The sequence below is a fragment of the Anolis sagrei genome, chromosome 1 (genome assembly GCF_037176765.1).
Source record: "Anolis sagrei isolate rAnoSag1 chromosome 1, rAnoSag1.mat, whole genome shotgun sequence".
Classification (NCBI taxonomy): domain Eukaryota; kingdom Metazoa; phylum Chordata; class Lepidosauria; order Squamata; family Dactyloidae; genus Anolis; species Anolis sagrei.
Genome location: NC_090021.1, coordinates 334,415,704 through 334,428,906, shown reverse-complemented (window position 1 = coordinate 334,428,906; position 13,203 = coordinate 334,415,704). Strand labels below are relative to the sequence as shown.

Sequence of the window (13,203 nt, the reverse complement as noted above, 5' to 3'; positions counted from 1 at the left end):
TACTTCATAACTGGGTTGTTGTAGGTTTTTTCGGGCTATATGGCCATGCTCTAAAGGCATTTTCTCCTGACGTTTCGCCTGCATCTGTGGCAAGCATCCTCAGTACATTAAAACGACTCTTTACATGTACTTGTATTCAGTCTCTTCCATTGCCATAAGCTTCCCAGAGGTGTCTACAAGTATAATCTGATGCTCAGTTCTTGTGGGTTTTTTCGGGCTATATGGCCATGTTCTAGAGGCATTTCTCCTGACGTTTCGCCTGCATCTATGGCAAGCATCCTCAGAGGTGACCTCACCTCTGAGGATGCTTGCCATAGATGCAGGCGAAACGTCAGGAGAAATGCCTCTAGAACATGGCCATATAGCCCGAAAAAACCCACAAGAACTGAGTGATTCCAGCCATGAAAGCCTTCGACAATACATTATAATCTGATGGCTTACAGAGTTGGTGTAAAGGCAGTAGACAGGCATGGCTTGGAAAAGTTAAGGAGGGGAAGGGTGGGGGGAGAGTACAATATAATACAAATACAATACAATACAAATAAATTGTAGTTTTGTGAATTTAGGCAGGTAGAAATGGATACTGTGATATCCCTGCATATCAGATACCCTTCCTAGGACACCTAATGTACCATAACTGTGATACCTTTGTTTTCTGGATCAAGACCATACCTAGAAGCATGTCATCCAGCTCCTATGTTTCTGCTGCTTTTATTGTTGGTTTGTTTCATTTTTTTTCTTCCGTGCCTTACTGTGCATTTTGTATTATCTTCCTTTGCACGCTTTTATTCTGGTTTACCTTGTTTATTTTGTTTCTCTGATATACTATTCTATGATAATACAATTGGGAAGGCAGCATATAATTATTAAACAAATAGGATTAGATACAATCGGAGAGATGATCTCAATCCCTTAATTTTCATACACTTTAATGCTCCTAGATGGTCTTATAACCTTGTTGTGGATTTCCCATTAAGTCCCAAACAAAGAACCGAAAGCACAGCACTAGTCAATTGCAGCTGGAGATATTAATTCAAGTGCAATACTGGGGTGTGTAAATGAGTGAGCAAGCAAGAAAATGTATGTTTTGCTTGGCTGCTTATATTCCAAGGCCAGAACATCTAATTTATATTTGAAAAGTAAGGAATCCTGGGCCCCTTTTTCTGGCAAGCCAGGCTTTGACCACAGATGAAACACATCTTCTTGTTTGCATAGTTTCAACCCAAAGCTGGGCAACAAGTGTTAGCTTCACTGCTATCTCCTTTCCCTCACATAAAAACAGTGTATACAGATGCCATCATCTCCTTGATGTTTTCTTGTTTTGTTTTGTTTTTTTCCTTCAGAGCCTTTCCTTATATAGGACTTTTATATAAAACCTTGCTCAACATACACGCCAAACATTTCCAGTAAAAAAAGATAAAAAGCTTCACATCCAAAGCCAAGTAGAGGGTGTGGGAAAGGAATTTTAAACAATCATTGAAAATGGATTCACCCAGGATTCAAGCAGCTCTGGGCACAAGGTTCATTGTTTTGTTCTGTTTTCCGAACCGTGGAAATTTCCATGGATGAGAAACAAACAAACAAAGATTGGAGTTTTAAAGGCTACAACAGAATAATTTCTGTATAATCAGGGATGTGTGTGTCTCCAAGCAATTTCTCTTGTGAGGCAGAGGATTATTACATTATTATTATTATTATTATTATTATTATTATTATTATTATTATTACTATCTCTCCAAAGGGGACTCAAAGCAGCTTTACATTAAAGCATTAATATACAATTTAAAATCAACCCTTTAACTTAGATGGCATGATCATCAAGTTTGCAGATGACAACAAATTGGGATGAATGTGACGCGGCGGCAAAAAAAGCCAATGGGATTTTGGCCTGCATCAATAGGAGTCTAGTGTCTAGATCCAGGGAAGTCATGCTACCCCTCACAAGCTACCCCTCACAAGCGCGTCTGGTGGGGACAAGGGACAGGGCCTTCTCGGTGGAACTCTCTCCCTCTAGAACTCTCTGCCACTGGAGATCAGAACCGCCCCATCTATCCTGACATTCAGGAAACAGGTGAAGACATGGTTATGGAGACAGGCATTCGATGAGTGAGTCAACACCCTGAGATATGGATCAAAGATGATGTACAATCGATTTTAGTATGATGACTGACCATTGTAGTTTTGAATATATTTGCTGTTTTAATGTGTTATTGTAATATGAATTACGTTGTTTTACTGACTGTATGTGATTTTATGGTTGGAAACCGGTCTGAGTCCCTCAAAGAGGTGAGAAGGTCGGTATACAAAACTTTTAAATAAATCAATAAATAAATAATGCCCCTCTATTCCGGTTTGGTTAGACCACAATTGAAGAGAGATATTGACAAGCTGGAATGTGTCCAGAGGATCAAGGGTATAAAATGATCAAGCCCTATGAGGAGCGGCTTAAAGAGCTGGGCATGTTTAGCCTGAAGAAGAGAAGGCTTAGAGGCAACATGATAGCCATGTATAAACACGTGAGAGGAAGTCATAGGGAGGAAAGAGCAAGCTTGTTTTCTGCTGCCTTGGAGACTAGGACACGGAACAATGGCTTCGAACTACAAGGAAGGAGATTCCATCTGAACATTTGGAAGAACTTGCTGACTGAGAGAGCTGTTCAGCAGTGGAACTCTTTGCCCCAGAGTGTGGTGGAGGACCTTCTTTGGAGACTTTTAAAAAGAGGCTGGATGGCCATCTGTCGGGGGTGCTTTGAATGCAATTTTCCAGCTTCTTGCCAGATTGAGGTTGGACTGGATGGCCCACAAGGTCTCTTCCAACTCTATGATTCTATGAAAATACAAACATTAAAATAGAATTAAACACAAACAGCATTAAAAAATTTTGTTAAAAACCATCAAAACATATTCAAAGTTTAAAACCATATCATCCCCTAATTAGTTCTTAAATACATTCATATTTAAATATCTGCTTGAGTAAAAAGGTTTTAGCCTGCCATCAGAAGGACAGCAAGGAGGGGCCATTTTGGCTTCCCCAGGAAGAAGGAATTCCAGAATTGAGGGGCAGCCACCCAGAAGGAAGCCCCACTCTCTCATTCCCATGGCATGGATCACTGTGGCCAGATGTAGCTTATTTATTTATTTATTTATTTAAAAAGTTTATATCCCAATCTTCTCAACCTCTGTAGAGGGACTCAGACCGGCTCCTCAAGGAATGGGCGTAGTTGGTGCACACGTTTTAATTGTGCAAAGGCTCTCCAAGCCACCACAGATACCTGGGCCTCCAGGTTTAGTGCTGAGTTCAGGAGGATCCCCAACTGCGGACCTGTGTCTTCAGGGAGAATGTGACCCTATCTAGCTCAGGCTGGATCCTTATTTTCTCATTGGCTTTCCAGGAGTATCTCTGTCTTGTCTGGGTTAAGTTTCAATTTGTTTTCTTTCATCCAGTCCATTACTGATGACAGGCACTGGTTTAGGGTCAGGACAGCTTCCTTGGCATTAGATGCATACAGGTGGCACTGTACTCCAAATCTCCGGATGACCTCTTCCAGCAGTTTCATATTGTCAAATTATTCTGAAGTTTGAGGATTAGTGGAGAGAGATCAAAGCTCTATTGGATTGCTCTTTGGTATTGATTGACCTTCTCCTTCCTGGAACAGTTGAGTATTCCATAGAAAGTGCAAAAGAAGAAGAGCATGCAGCAAATGCATTGTGTTGCCAGTTGGTTTGAGAGGATGCTATGGCCTTTTCTTGCTTATTGGTTGAACATCTTCGCCCCAGTCTTCCTTCAACTTGGTGCCTTCTAAAATGTCCACTATCTTCCATAGGATTGATTGATGTTCTGGGTATTAGCCTGCCACTTCTGGACTCTTGCTTGCTGAGGCGTTCCAGCGAGTGTCTCTATAGATCTTAGAAAACTATTTCTTGATTTAAGTCGTTGGAGCACTGGATGATATCCAAACAGGGAGTGGACATGGTCCTTTCCCTATTGGTTGCTACTTCCCGGCGGATGTCAGGTGGTGCAATACCGGCTAAACAGTGTCATTTCTCCAACGGCGTAGGACGCAGACACCCTGTGATAATGCAGCATGTTTCATTAAGAGCCACATCCACGTGGTGAGATTTGTTCCACTCTGGGCATTACCTAGTGACTGTTTTGTACATTTACATAAATCTATTATGTAGCATTTAATGTGGACTGTACAGGTTGAAGAACATCACTTCTGTCTCTCCTTAATACCCTGCTTACTGTACCTAAATGGTTAAACCCTAAGCAAAGCCCGTTGTTTTGGTAGCAGTCCTCCCCTCCTCCTTTGCAGCAGTGCGGCATGATCCGTGAAGGAGAATTGAAAACTTCTCACTTATTGACACTTCTTTCCAGCATTGTCCCAGATGCTTGTGAGTAATTTTGAAAGTGCTGGCGCTCAGCCCAGTAGACGGTCTCTGAGCAATCTGATGTAAAAGCAGAGGAGGTGCGGACCTTTTCACACCATTAAATTCTTCACATTATCATAAATGCGCCTCGGTCTTGCGTGTAAATTCCAAGACGACTTTCTGCCACTGTTTTTGTTTCTTGAAAAACCATCTTTTAGGCACTTAAGGAAAAAAATTTTATTGAAGTCATGGGGCAAGAGCTCTTCAGAGATAGAGAACACACCATTAGATGTAGAAATAATTTTCATGAAGCATTCGATGGACAGGACTATTGGGATTTGAAGTTTATTGAATCTCCCCAAGATTGATTGGTGTCCGCCAAACCACAGTGACCCAGAAGCTGATGTGAAAATGAGTGCCTAGTGACTTAGTCAACAAATAATGAACTAATAATTTCTGTAGTTTGGTCTTGTTTGGCAGGAAGACATGATGTAACTATGGGAGTCTGGGTGGCCTTGGCCAATGAAATAACTCCCAAGTGTCTTGGGGTCATGATTGTTAGAGGATCTGGGCGTTGGGACATCCCAAAAAGTAACATTCCCAAGCTCTAGGATTTGGACCAATCAATAATACTCAAGCTAATTTATTTCACAGGGTGGTTGAAGGCATTCAGAGGGGGAAGGGAACTATTTAAAGCCTCTGAGGTCCTTGCAGAAGGCTTGGGATGAAAATGTAGCTACAAGAGGATATGTCTCCTAGAGCCATCATTTTACAATGTCCTTAGCACCATTTTGGGGGTGTTTCCCATCTTTCATTATTTCAAATTGTAAGCTTCTTCAGGTTTCAGGTATCTTGTGGTGATAGTGGTGTTGTTGTTGATATATACTTCTGGGACATTTCTTGGTTCCCTGTTATCTTGCTGATCTTTCCTCCTGGTATAGTTGCACCATGTTCTCCAGCATTATAAGCTTTGTAAAGGTCACTGGATTCTCTCTCGAGGACCCCTACTTTCCCCCTTGTTGTGCCTGATCTACATGGTACCACCTTGCTTTCATCTCTCAGTTTGTTCCTCAAAATCAACTCCGGCTCTGGGGGAGGTGTTCATCTCCATTTCCAAGCCGAGGAGCCTGCATTGTCTGCAGACACCTCCTTGTCGTGTGGACTGCATGATTGCTTGGAGTGCCTGTTTGCCTTCCCGCTGAGGCGGTACCTATTGATCTACTCACATTTGCATGTTTTCAAACTGCTAAGTTGGCAGGAGCTAAGACTAACAGGAGAAGCTCACCGTGACCCGCAGATTTGAACTGCCAACCTTCAGGTCAGCAGTTTAACAGCACAAGGGTTTAACCCATTTTGCCACCACGGCCCTATATGTTCTGGCAGACCTATCCCGATGATTTGTAAATTATGAGTTTTTAAATTATGAGTTTATTATTTTTAATGCGCATGCTCTCTTGTCTTATGTTGTGGCATTTTCACAGTATGTATCTTTAATTGTTGTTATGATTTTTTTTAGGTGATGTATCTTCTAATTTTTTGTCCACCATCTTGCTCCATCCATAAAGAGAGATGGGAAGATATGATTATGATGATATGATGTTGCTGTTGTTGTTCAGTGATTTTGAATTGCTTAGGAACAAAAAGTAGCTATCCCATATCACTAATCACTAATAGAGCTAGTAATAGAGCCAGAGAAATAACAGTACTTGCTTTAACACTGCACTTAAAATGAAAATGACTGTGTGCGGCAATTTTATTTTTCCTTATGAAGTAGTTAGAAAATGGCATAGCTTTGTGGGATGATGATGATGATGATGATGATGATGATGATGATGATGTGGTGTGGATCGTCAATGTCGCAATCCCAGGCAACAGCAGGATTGCAGAGAAACAACTGGAAAAGCTGACACAATATGAGGATTTAAAGATTGAACTGCAAAGACTGGCACAAACCAGTAAAGGTGGTCCCAGTGGTGATTGGCACACTGGTTGCAGTGCCTAAAGACCTTGGCCTCCACTTAAACACAATCGGTGCTGACAAAATTACCATCTGTTAGCTGCAGAAGGCCACCTTACTGGGATCTGTACACATTATTCGCCAATACATCACACAGTCCTAGACACTTGGGAAGTGTCTGATGTGTGATCCAATTCAACAGCCATCAGAGTGTCTGCTGTGGACTTATCTTGTTGGGTTTCTAATAATAACAACAACAACAATGATAATAATAATAATAATAATAATTAAGAGTTTCAAACTCTTTCATTAAGAGTTTGCTCCAGGCACAGTCAGCCCATTGTATGCTAATCAAGGTGGTCAGTTGAAAAGATTCACACCTAGCCCAACTTACAAAAGCCTTTTGTCTCACCCTGGTCAGTCCACAGATATAAAAACCCTTTTTTCCCAGCTCCAGCAGACCTCACCCTCTGAGGATGCTTGCCATAGATGCAGGCGAAATGTCAGGAGAAATGCCTCTAGAACATGGCCATATAGCCCGAAAAAACCCACAAGAACTGAGTGATTCCGGCCATGAAAGCCTTCGACAATACATTGAACATCTCTACGGGGAGAAACTGTTCCAAGACACACGGAAATTGGAGAAACTAAGGACCAGGAAAGCACATCTACTGTGCTCCCTGACTTTCCTTCTACGCTGCAGAGACACAGATACCATCCCACAATTCCTCGCAGCCAAAAGGACTTTCAAAACACCACAGGCTCACCGGATCTATGACCGCCTGGAACGCAACCTCTTAAGAGAGAGAATCCACACCATCCGCAAAGAACTCGCAAACACAGACAAGGAACTGCTGCATCTCCATATCAATATCAGCCAGAAGATGAATTCCCAGGACTGGGACAAAATAGACAATCTCACTTACAGGAAAATGGAGAAAAACATGGTTGTCCACACCAACAGACAAAAACAAAAATTCCACAAACGACAAAAGCAACAGCCGAAACCAGAACTGGATACATCACGGACCATCATCAACCTGACAGACAGACAACTCTCTGAAGACCAAGTATCCATACTAGCGAAAGGAGGAAACTTTGCTGTAACCGCCACCTCCTGGTAACCGCCACCTCCTGCCCAGTAGAAAACATCATTGCCAATGTCGAATCAGCAATTTACCGCCTCCCAGAGGAGGAAGCAGAAGAAGTACGAGCGGAAGCAGCAAGGATCCTGAAAAAGGCAAAACTCCCCTCCAGTAACATTACTAGGAAGGAAAGAGAAGCCATTAGAGACCTAAATTCAGATCCTGATATCCTCATTCTGCCAGCAGACAAGGGGAATGCCACAGTCATCATGCATACAGAGCAATACAAGGAGAAGATCAAAAAACTCCTGGACCCTACTATATACAGAAAACTTAAGCAAGACCCAACTTCTAAAATAACCAGAAAAACCAACACTCTAATTAAAAACTCCTCAGTCAACTTCGACATACGACAGCAGCTATGTAAATCGGAAGCCCTTCCACCCAGGCTTTATGGACTCCCCAAAATCCATAAGGACTCCACCCCACTCAGACCAATCGTGAGTGCCATTGGGTCTCCCACATATGACTTAGCCAAATTTCTTGCTGCACAGTTACAAAGCCACATTGGGCTCACAACACACTACATCAAGGACTCAGCCCACTTCATTGAAAAAATCAGCAATCTCAAGCTAAATACAAATGACATACTGATCAGCTTCGATGTGGTGTCTCTATTTACCATGGTCCCAGTTGCAGACACCATGGCACTCATCAACCAGAGGTTCCCAGAAGACATCACGGCACTGTTTCACCATTGCCTCACCACCAGCTATTTTCAGTGGGACAATGAATTCTACGAACAGAAAGATGGAGTAGCTATGGGGAGCCCTCTCAGCCCAGTCATAGCTAACTTCTACATGGAACAATTTGAAAAACAAGCTCTTGAAACAGCAACCAAAAAGCCCACTATATGGTTCAGATATGTGGATGACACTTTCACCATTTGGAGCCATGGAGAAGAAGAACTCAACAGGTTCCTGGAACATCTTAACAGCATCCACCCTAACATCCAGTTCACTATGGAAAAAGAAAAGGAAGGAAGATTGCCTTTTCTAGATGTCCTAGTCATCCGCAAACCAGATCAACAATTGGGTCACACCGTTTACAGAAAACCCACACACACAGATAGATATCTACATAAAAACTCCAACCATCACCCAAGTCAAAAAAGAAGCACCATTAAAGCCTTGGCAGACCGTGCAAAAAGAATCTGTGAACCCCACCTCCTCCAAGATGAACTGAACCACCTCAACTGGGCTCTACAGGCCAATGGATACTCCCCCACATACATCAGAAGAGCTGCAAGACCAAGAACAAGCCACAAGAGTAAAGATGAAGATCCACCCAGAGGAAAAGTGTTCCTGCCATACATCAAGGGAACCACTGATCGCATAGGGAAGCTGATGAGGAAACACAACATACAAACAATCTACAAACCCACCAAGAAAATCCAACAAATGCTACGTTCAGCAAAGGACAAGAGGGATCCTCTCACCTCTGCAGGAGTCTACCGTATCCCATGCAGCTGTGGACAAGTCTACATAGGGACCACCAAACGCAGCGCCCAAACAAGAATCCAGGAACATGAAAGGCACTGCAGACTACTTCAACCAGAGAAGTCAGCCATAGCAGAGCACCTGATGAACCAACCTGGACACAGCATATTATTTGAGAACACAAAAATGCTGGACCACTCTCACAACCACCATGTCAGACTACACAGAGAAGCCATTGAAATCCACAAACATGTGGACAATTTCAACAGAAAGGAAGAAACCATGAAAATGAACAAAATCTGGCTACCAGTATTAAAAAAAAATTCTAAAATTAAAACAGCAGAGAGAAAAACAGGCAGGGACATCCAAGCACCTTTCATTAAGAGTTTGCTCCAGGCACAGTCAGCCCATTGTATGCTAATCAAGGTGGTCAGTTGAAAAGATTCACACCTAGCCCAACTTACAAAAGCCTTCTGTCTCACCCTGGTCAGTCCACAGATATAAAAACCCTTTTTTCCCAGTCCCAGCAGACCTCACCTCTGAGGATGCTTGCCATAGATGCAGGCGAAACGTCAGGAGAAATGCCTCTAGAACATGGCCATATAGCCCGAAAAATCCCACAAGAACTGAATAATAATAATAATAATAATAATAATAATAATAATAATATACAGTGCATTGGTTAACAACACATCAACATAAAATACATACAATGAAATGCATTAAATAAAACACATGTATATAAAATGCATGTATTAAAATACGATTGTCATAGAAATTAAATTTAAAATTCATGGGTTGAAATAGACTGATTTTTGCCAAGCAGCCCACACTGGTTCAACCGTTTTCATGGGGCTTGGGATGGGTGGGTCCGATGGCTGCCTTGCAGCTGTGGAGGCAAAGCAGGGGCTGAACATCCCATGGGTGCGTCATTTGCAAGACCTTGCTTTTGCAGGGAAATAAAAGGGAAAATGGGTTGGTTTAAAAAAAATATTAATGATGACCTTGGGAAACCATTCTTTCCATGATTACAGCCATGGCCCCTGTTTCCCTTGGAAGAGAAAAGTAGGCCATTGTGAGTACTAGGAATGTCCATTTCCTCCATGCATTTTTGGGAGATTCCTGGAAATAATTACTATATTATACGGCTGTAATTAGGAGCTTTTGCATAGTAAACCAAAGGTTGAACTGTCCTTGTTGAGTACACATGCTACAGCAGATGTAGAGTTTCCAATTAGAGTCTATGTTCTTTGAGTCCAGGTTTGTCTGGCCCATAGAAAGGTCTTAGGTCCCAGGTGGACTGGGTTATGGCGCAGCTGGTTGGGAATCACCTGCATTAAAATCACTATTGACCGAAAAGTTATCAGTTTGAAGCCAGTCCGGGTCGGAGTAAGCTCCCGGCCGTTTGCCTAGTTTGCTGTCTACCTTTGCAGCCCGAAAGACAGTTGCATCTCTCAAGTAGGAAATTTAGGTATCGCTTATGCGGGGAGGCTAATTTAACTAATTTATGACACCAGAAAAATCTCCAGCAGCATGCAAAGAATGAGGAAGTACTCCATCAGTATCACAAGTGGATGGTGAAGCGATAGCTCCCCTGGTGGCCAGAATTCAAAGCATACCCTTAAGAAGCTGGAAAGTTACATCACCTCTGTGTGTCATCTATATATGTTGTGTGTTTATGGCATTGAATGTTTGCCATTTATATGTGTGTTGTGATCTGCCCTGAGTCCCCTGCAGGGTTAGAAGGGCGGAATATAAATACTGTAAATAAATAAATGAGTATATATTATCCAAGGAAGCATTCATTCAGGCATGCTGCATGCTTTGCTATTTTCACTCAAGTTAGTGGCAGGCAATCTCTCTACAGTTCTAAACATCAAAACAGGCAAGATGCATCATTTTGATGCTAAGGCAGTGGTTCTCAACCTGTGAGTCCCCAGGTGTTTTGACCTACAATTCCCAGAAATCCCAGCCAGTTTACCAGCTGTTAGGATTTTTTGAGTTACAGGCCAAAACATCTGGGGACCCAAGGGTTGAGAACCACTGTACTAAGAGAACCATTCTCTGTTGCTTCAAAGTGTTGTTGGGTCTCATTCTCTGAACATTTATAAATAGAGGATCAATGGCTATCTTTGGGGAATGCTTTCACTGTGCATTCCTGCATGGCAAAATGGCGTTAAACTGGATAGCTTGTGGATTCTTCTATGACTTCTTTATCTGGCTCTAAGTCACCACATAACATTACAGGGATGGGGTTCACGACTGGATGTTCCTCAATCCCAAGGAGGATTCAGTGTAGCTGTGCAAGAAATATATAGCTGCACTCAGTCACACATGTTTCCACCTCCGATGTGGTGGGGCATGGTCAAGACACAGGTCCAACATCTCCATGAGAGCTAAACCCAAGTAGCTGAGGGACTTCAATCCAGTTTTCTAGCTTCTTAGCATAGTGTTGATAGCACACTTTGTCCTTTCGTGATGTTTCTATTTCCTTTCTTCTTACAAAGATCGTTACAAACCAAATGCCTTGTTCTCCTCTTGTACAGAATTTCCAAGAAGTGTGACTCAGGCTCAGGTTGAACCCAGTGGATATTTTACATCATTAGTCTCAGGTAAGTTTTGCATGCAGCTGTTACCTGTAATTAACATTTGTAATGGGTCGTTGTAGGTTTTTTTGGGGGCTATATGACCGTGTTCTAGAGCAGTGGTTCTCAACTTGGGGTCGCCAGATATTTTTGGCCTCCAACTCCCAGAAATCCTAACAGCTGGTGAAGTGGCTGGGATTTCTGGGAGTTGGAGGCCAAAAACATCTGGGGACCCCAGGTTGAGAACCACTGTTCTAGAGGCATTCTCTCCTGACGTTTCGCCCGCATCTATGGCAAGCATCCTCCTCACAACCTCTGAGGATGCTTGCCATAGATGCAGGCGAAACATCAGGAGAGAATGCCTCTAGAACATGGCCATATAGCCTGTGAAAAACTTACAACAACCCAGTGATTCCAGCCATGAAAGCCTTCAACAATACATTGAACATTTGTAATTTTATTAGGTGATGCATTATCTTTAAAACCCTGTTGTCCTGATCTGATGTTCTTAGGCCCCATTTTTATTATTTAATTGCCAAGAATGGATTCTAAATTAGAGACATTGGAGGTGACAGGTTGGGAATTCAACTTGGACAATACAATCCATCACTAGCTTAAGAAGAGAGACTAAACAAGTCAGTGATGAATTTACTAATAGGCTTAAGTGGACTCTCTAGCTTCTCTGGAGGTCTAGATCAGTGAGCAAGGCTAATCTCATCTGACTCTGAAAAAGTTGAAGCTGAATCTATAGAAAATGGGGATAATGTCTCCTCCTGCTTGGGGTCAAGGGACTCAAAGACTTGCTCCAAGGAGCATTAACACACCAGGAGTACCTGGATCCATCTCTGCTACGAAAGAGACAGGTAGCTATTTTACCTAAGTGGTAATAGCTATTAGGTAAGATGGTGTCTTTTGGGAGAAAATGAGTCTCGCCAATTCTCGTCCATTTCTTTGTAATTCCTCAGATTGATTCCTTTTCATGTGCTTTGCATGACAATGTCCTTTCAAGATGTCTTAGTAGTTTCATTTGGTGTTCTTGAGTCCCTAGAAAAGTTGGGTCATGTCCAGCCCTGGTTTCCAGCTCACTTTTCAAATTGAAATTGCTTGAGTAAATGTATGAAACTATTTGTAATCCCCAAAACAAGACTACATCTCTATCCATCCATACTTTTGGTAAAACCTCACCTAGAATATTGTGTCCAGTTCTGGGCACCATGAAAAGGATATCTGGCAAACTAGAGTGTGACTACAAATGATCAAAGATCTGGAAACCATGAATCCCCATGAGGAGTGGCTGAGGGAGTTTGATATATTTAACCAAAGGTTAAGAGGTGAAATGATATCCATATTTAAATATGTGAAAGGATGCCATTTTGAAGGTGGAGCCAGCTTGTCTTCTGCTGCTTATGAGACGGGGACATGGAAAATCAGGTTCTTATTCAAAGAAAAACGATTCCACGTAAACATTAGGGAAAACTTTGAGTCAGCAAGAGGCCCCTTCCAGGCTTACAGATTTGGTGCTGGCGTTAATGTGTAGCTCGTTTGCTCTTGTTGCTTAGTTGCTTCTGGAAAAAGAGATTTCACCTAAACTTTAGGGAAAATTTTTCTGATGGTAGGAGCTGTTTGGCAGTGGAATACGCTTATGCTCCAGAGTGAGGTGGAGTCTCATTTGTTGGGCGAGTGGACTTATTAACAAAAGACCCTCCT

At 42.3% G+C, this 13,203-nt stretch overlaps 1 protein-coding gene across 6 annotated transcripts in view; it reads left to right on the top strand.

Moving 5' to 3' along the window:
• KIAA0586 (KIAA0586 ortholog) overlaps window positions 1–13,203 on the top strand; it is a 138,504-nt gene that overhangs the window by 112,297 nt on the left and 13,004 nt on the right. For 5 of the 6 annotated variants that reach the window (XM_067463072.1, XM_067463070.1, XM_067463074.1 and 2 more), the window contains exon 33: window positions 11,458–11,523. The exons of the other annotated variant lie outside the window; for it this stretch is intronic. In XM_067463072.1, the coding sequence (XP_067319173.1) occupies window positions 11,458–11,523 (66 nt within the window). The remainder of the gene's footprint in view (window positions 1–11,457; window positions 11,524–13,203) is intronic. 6 annotated transcript variants of the gene reach the window in all.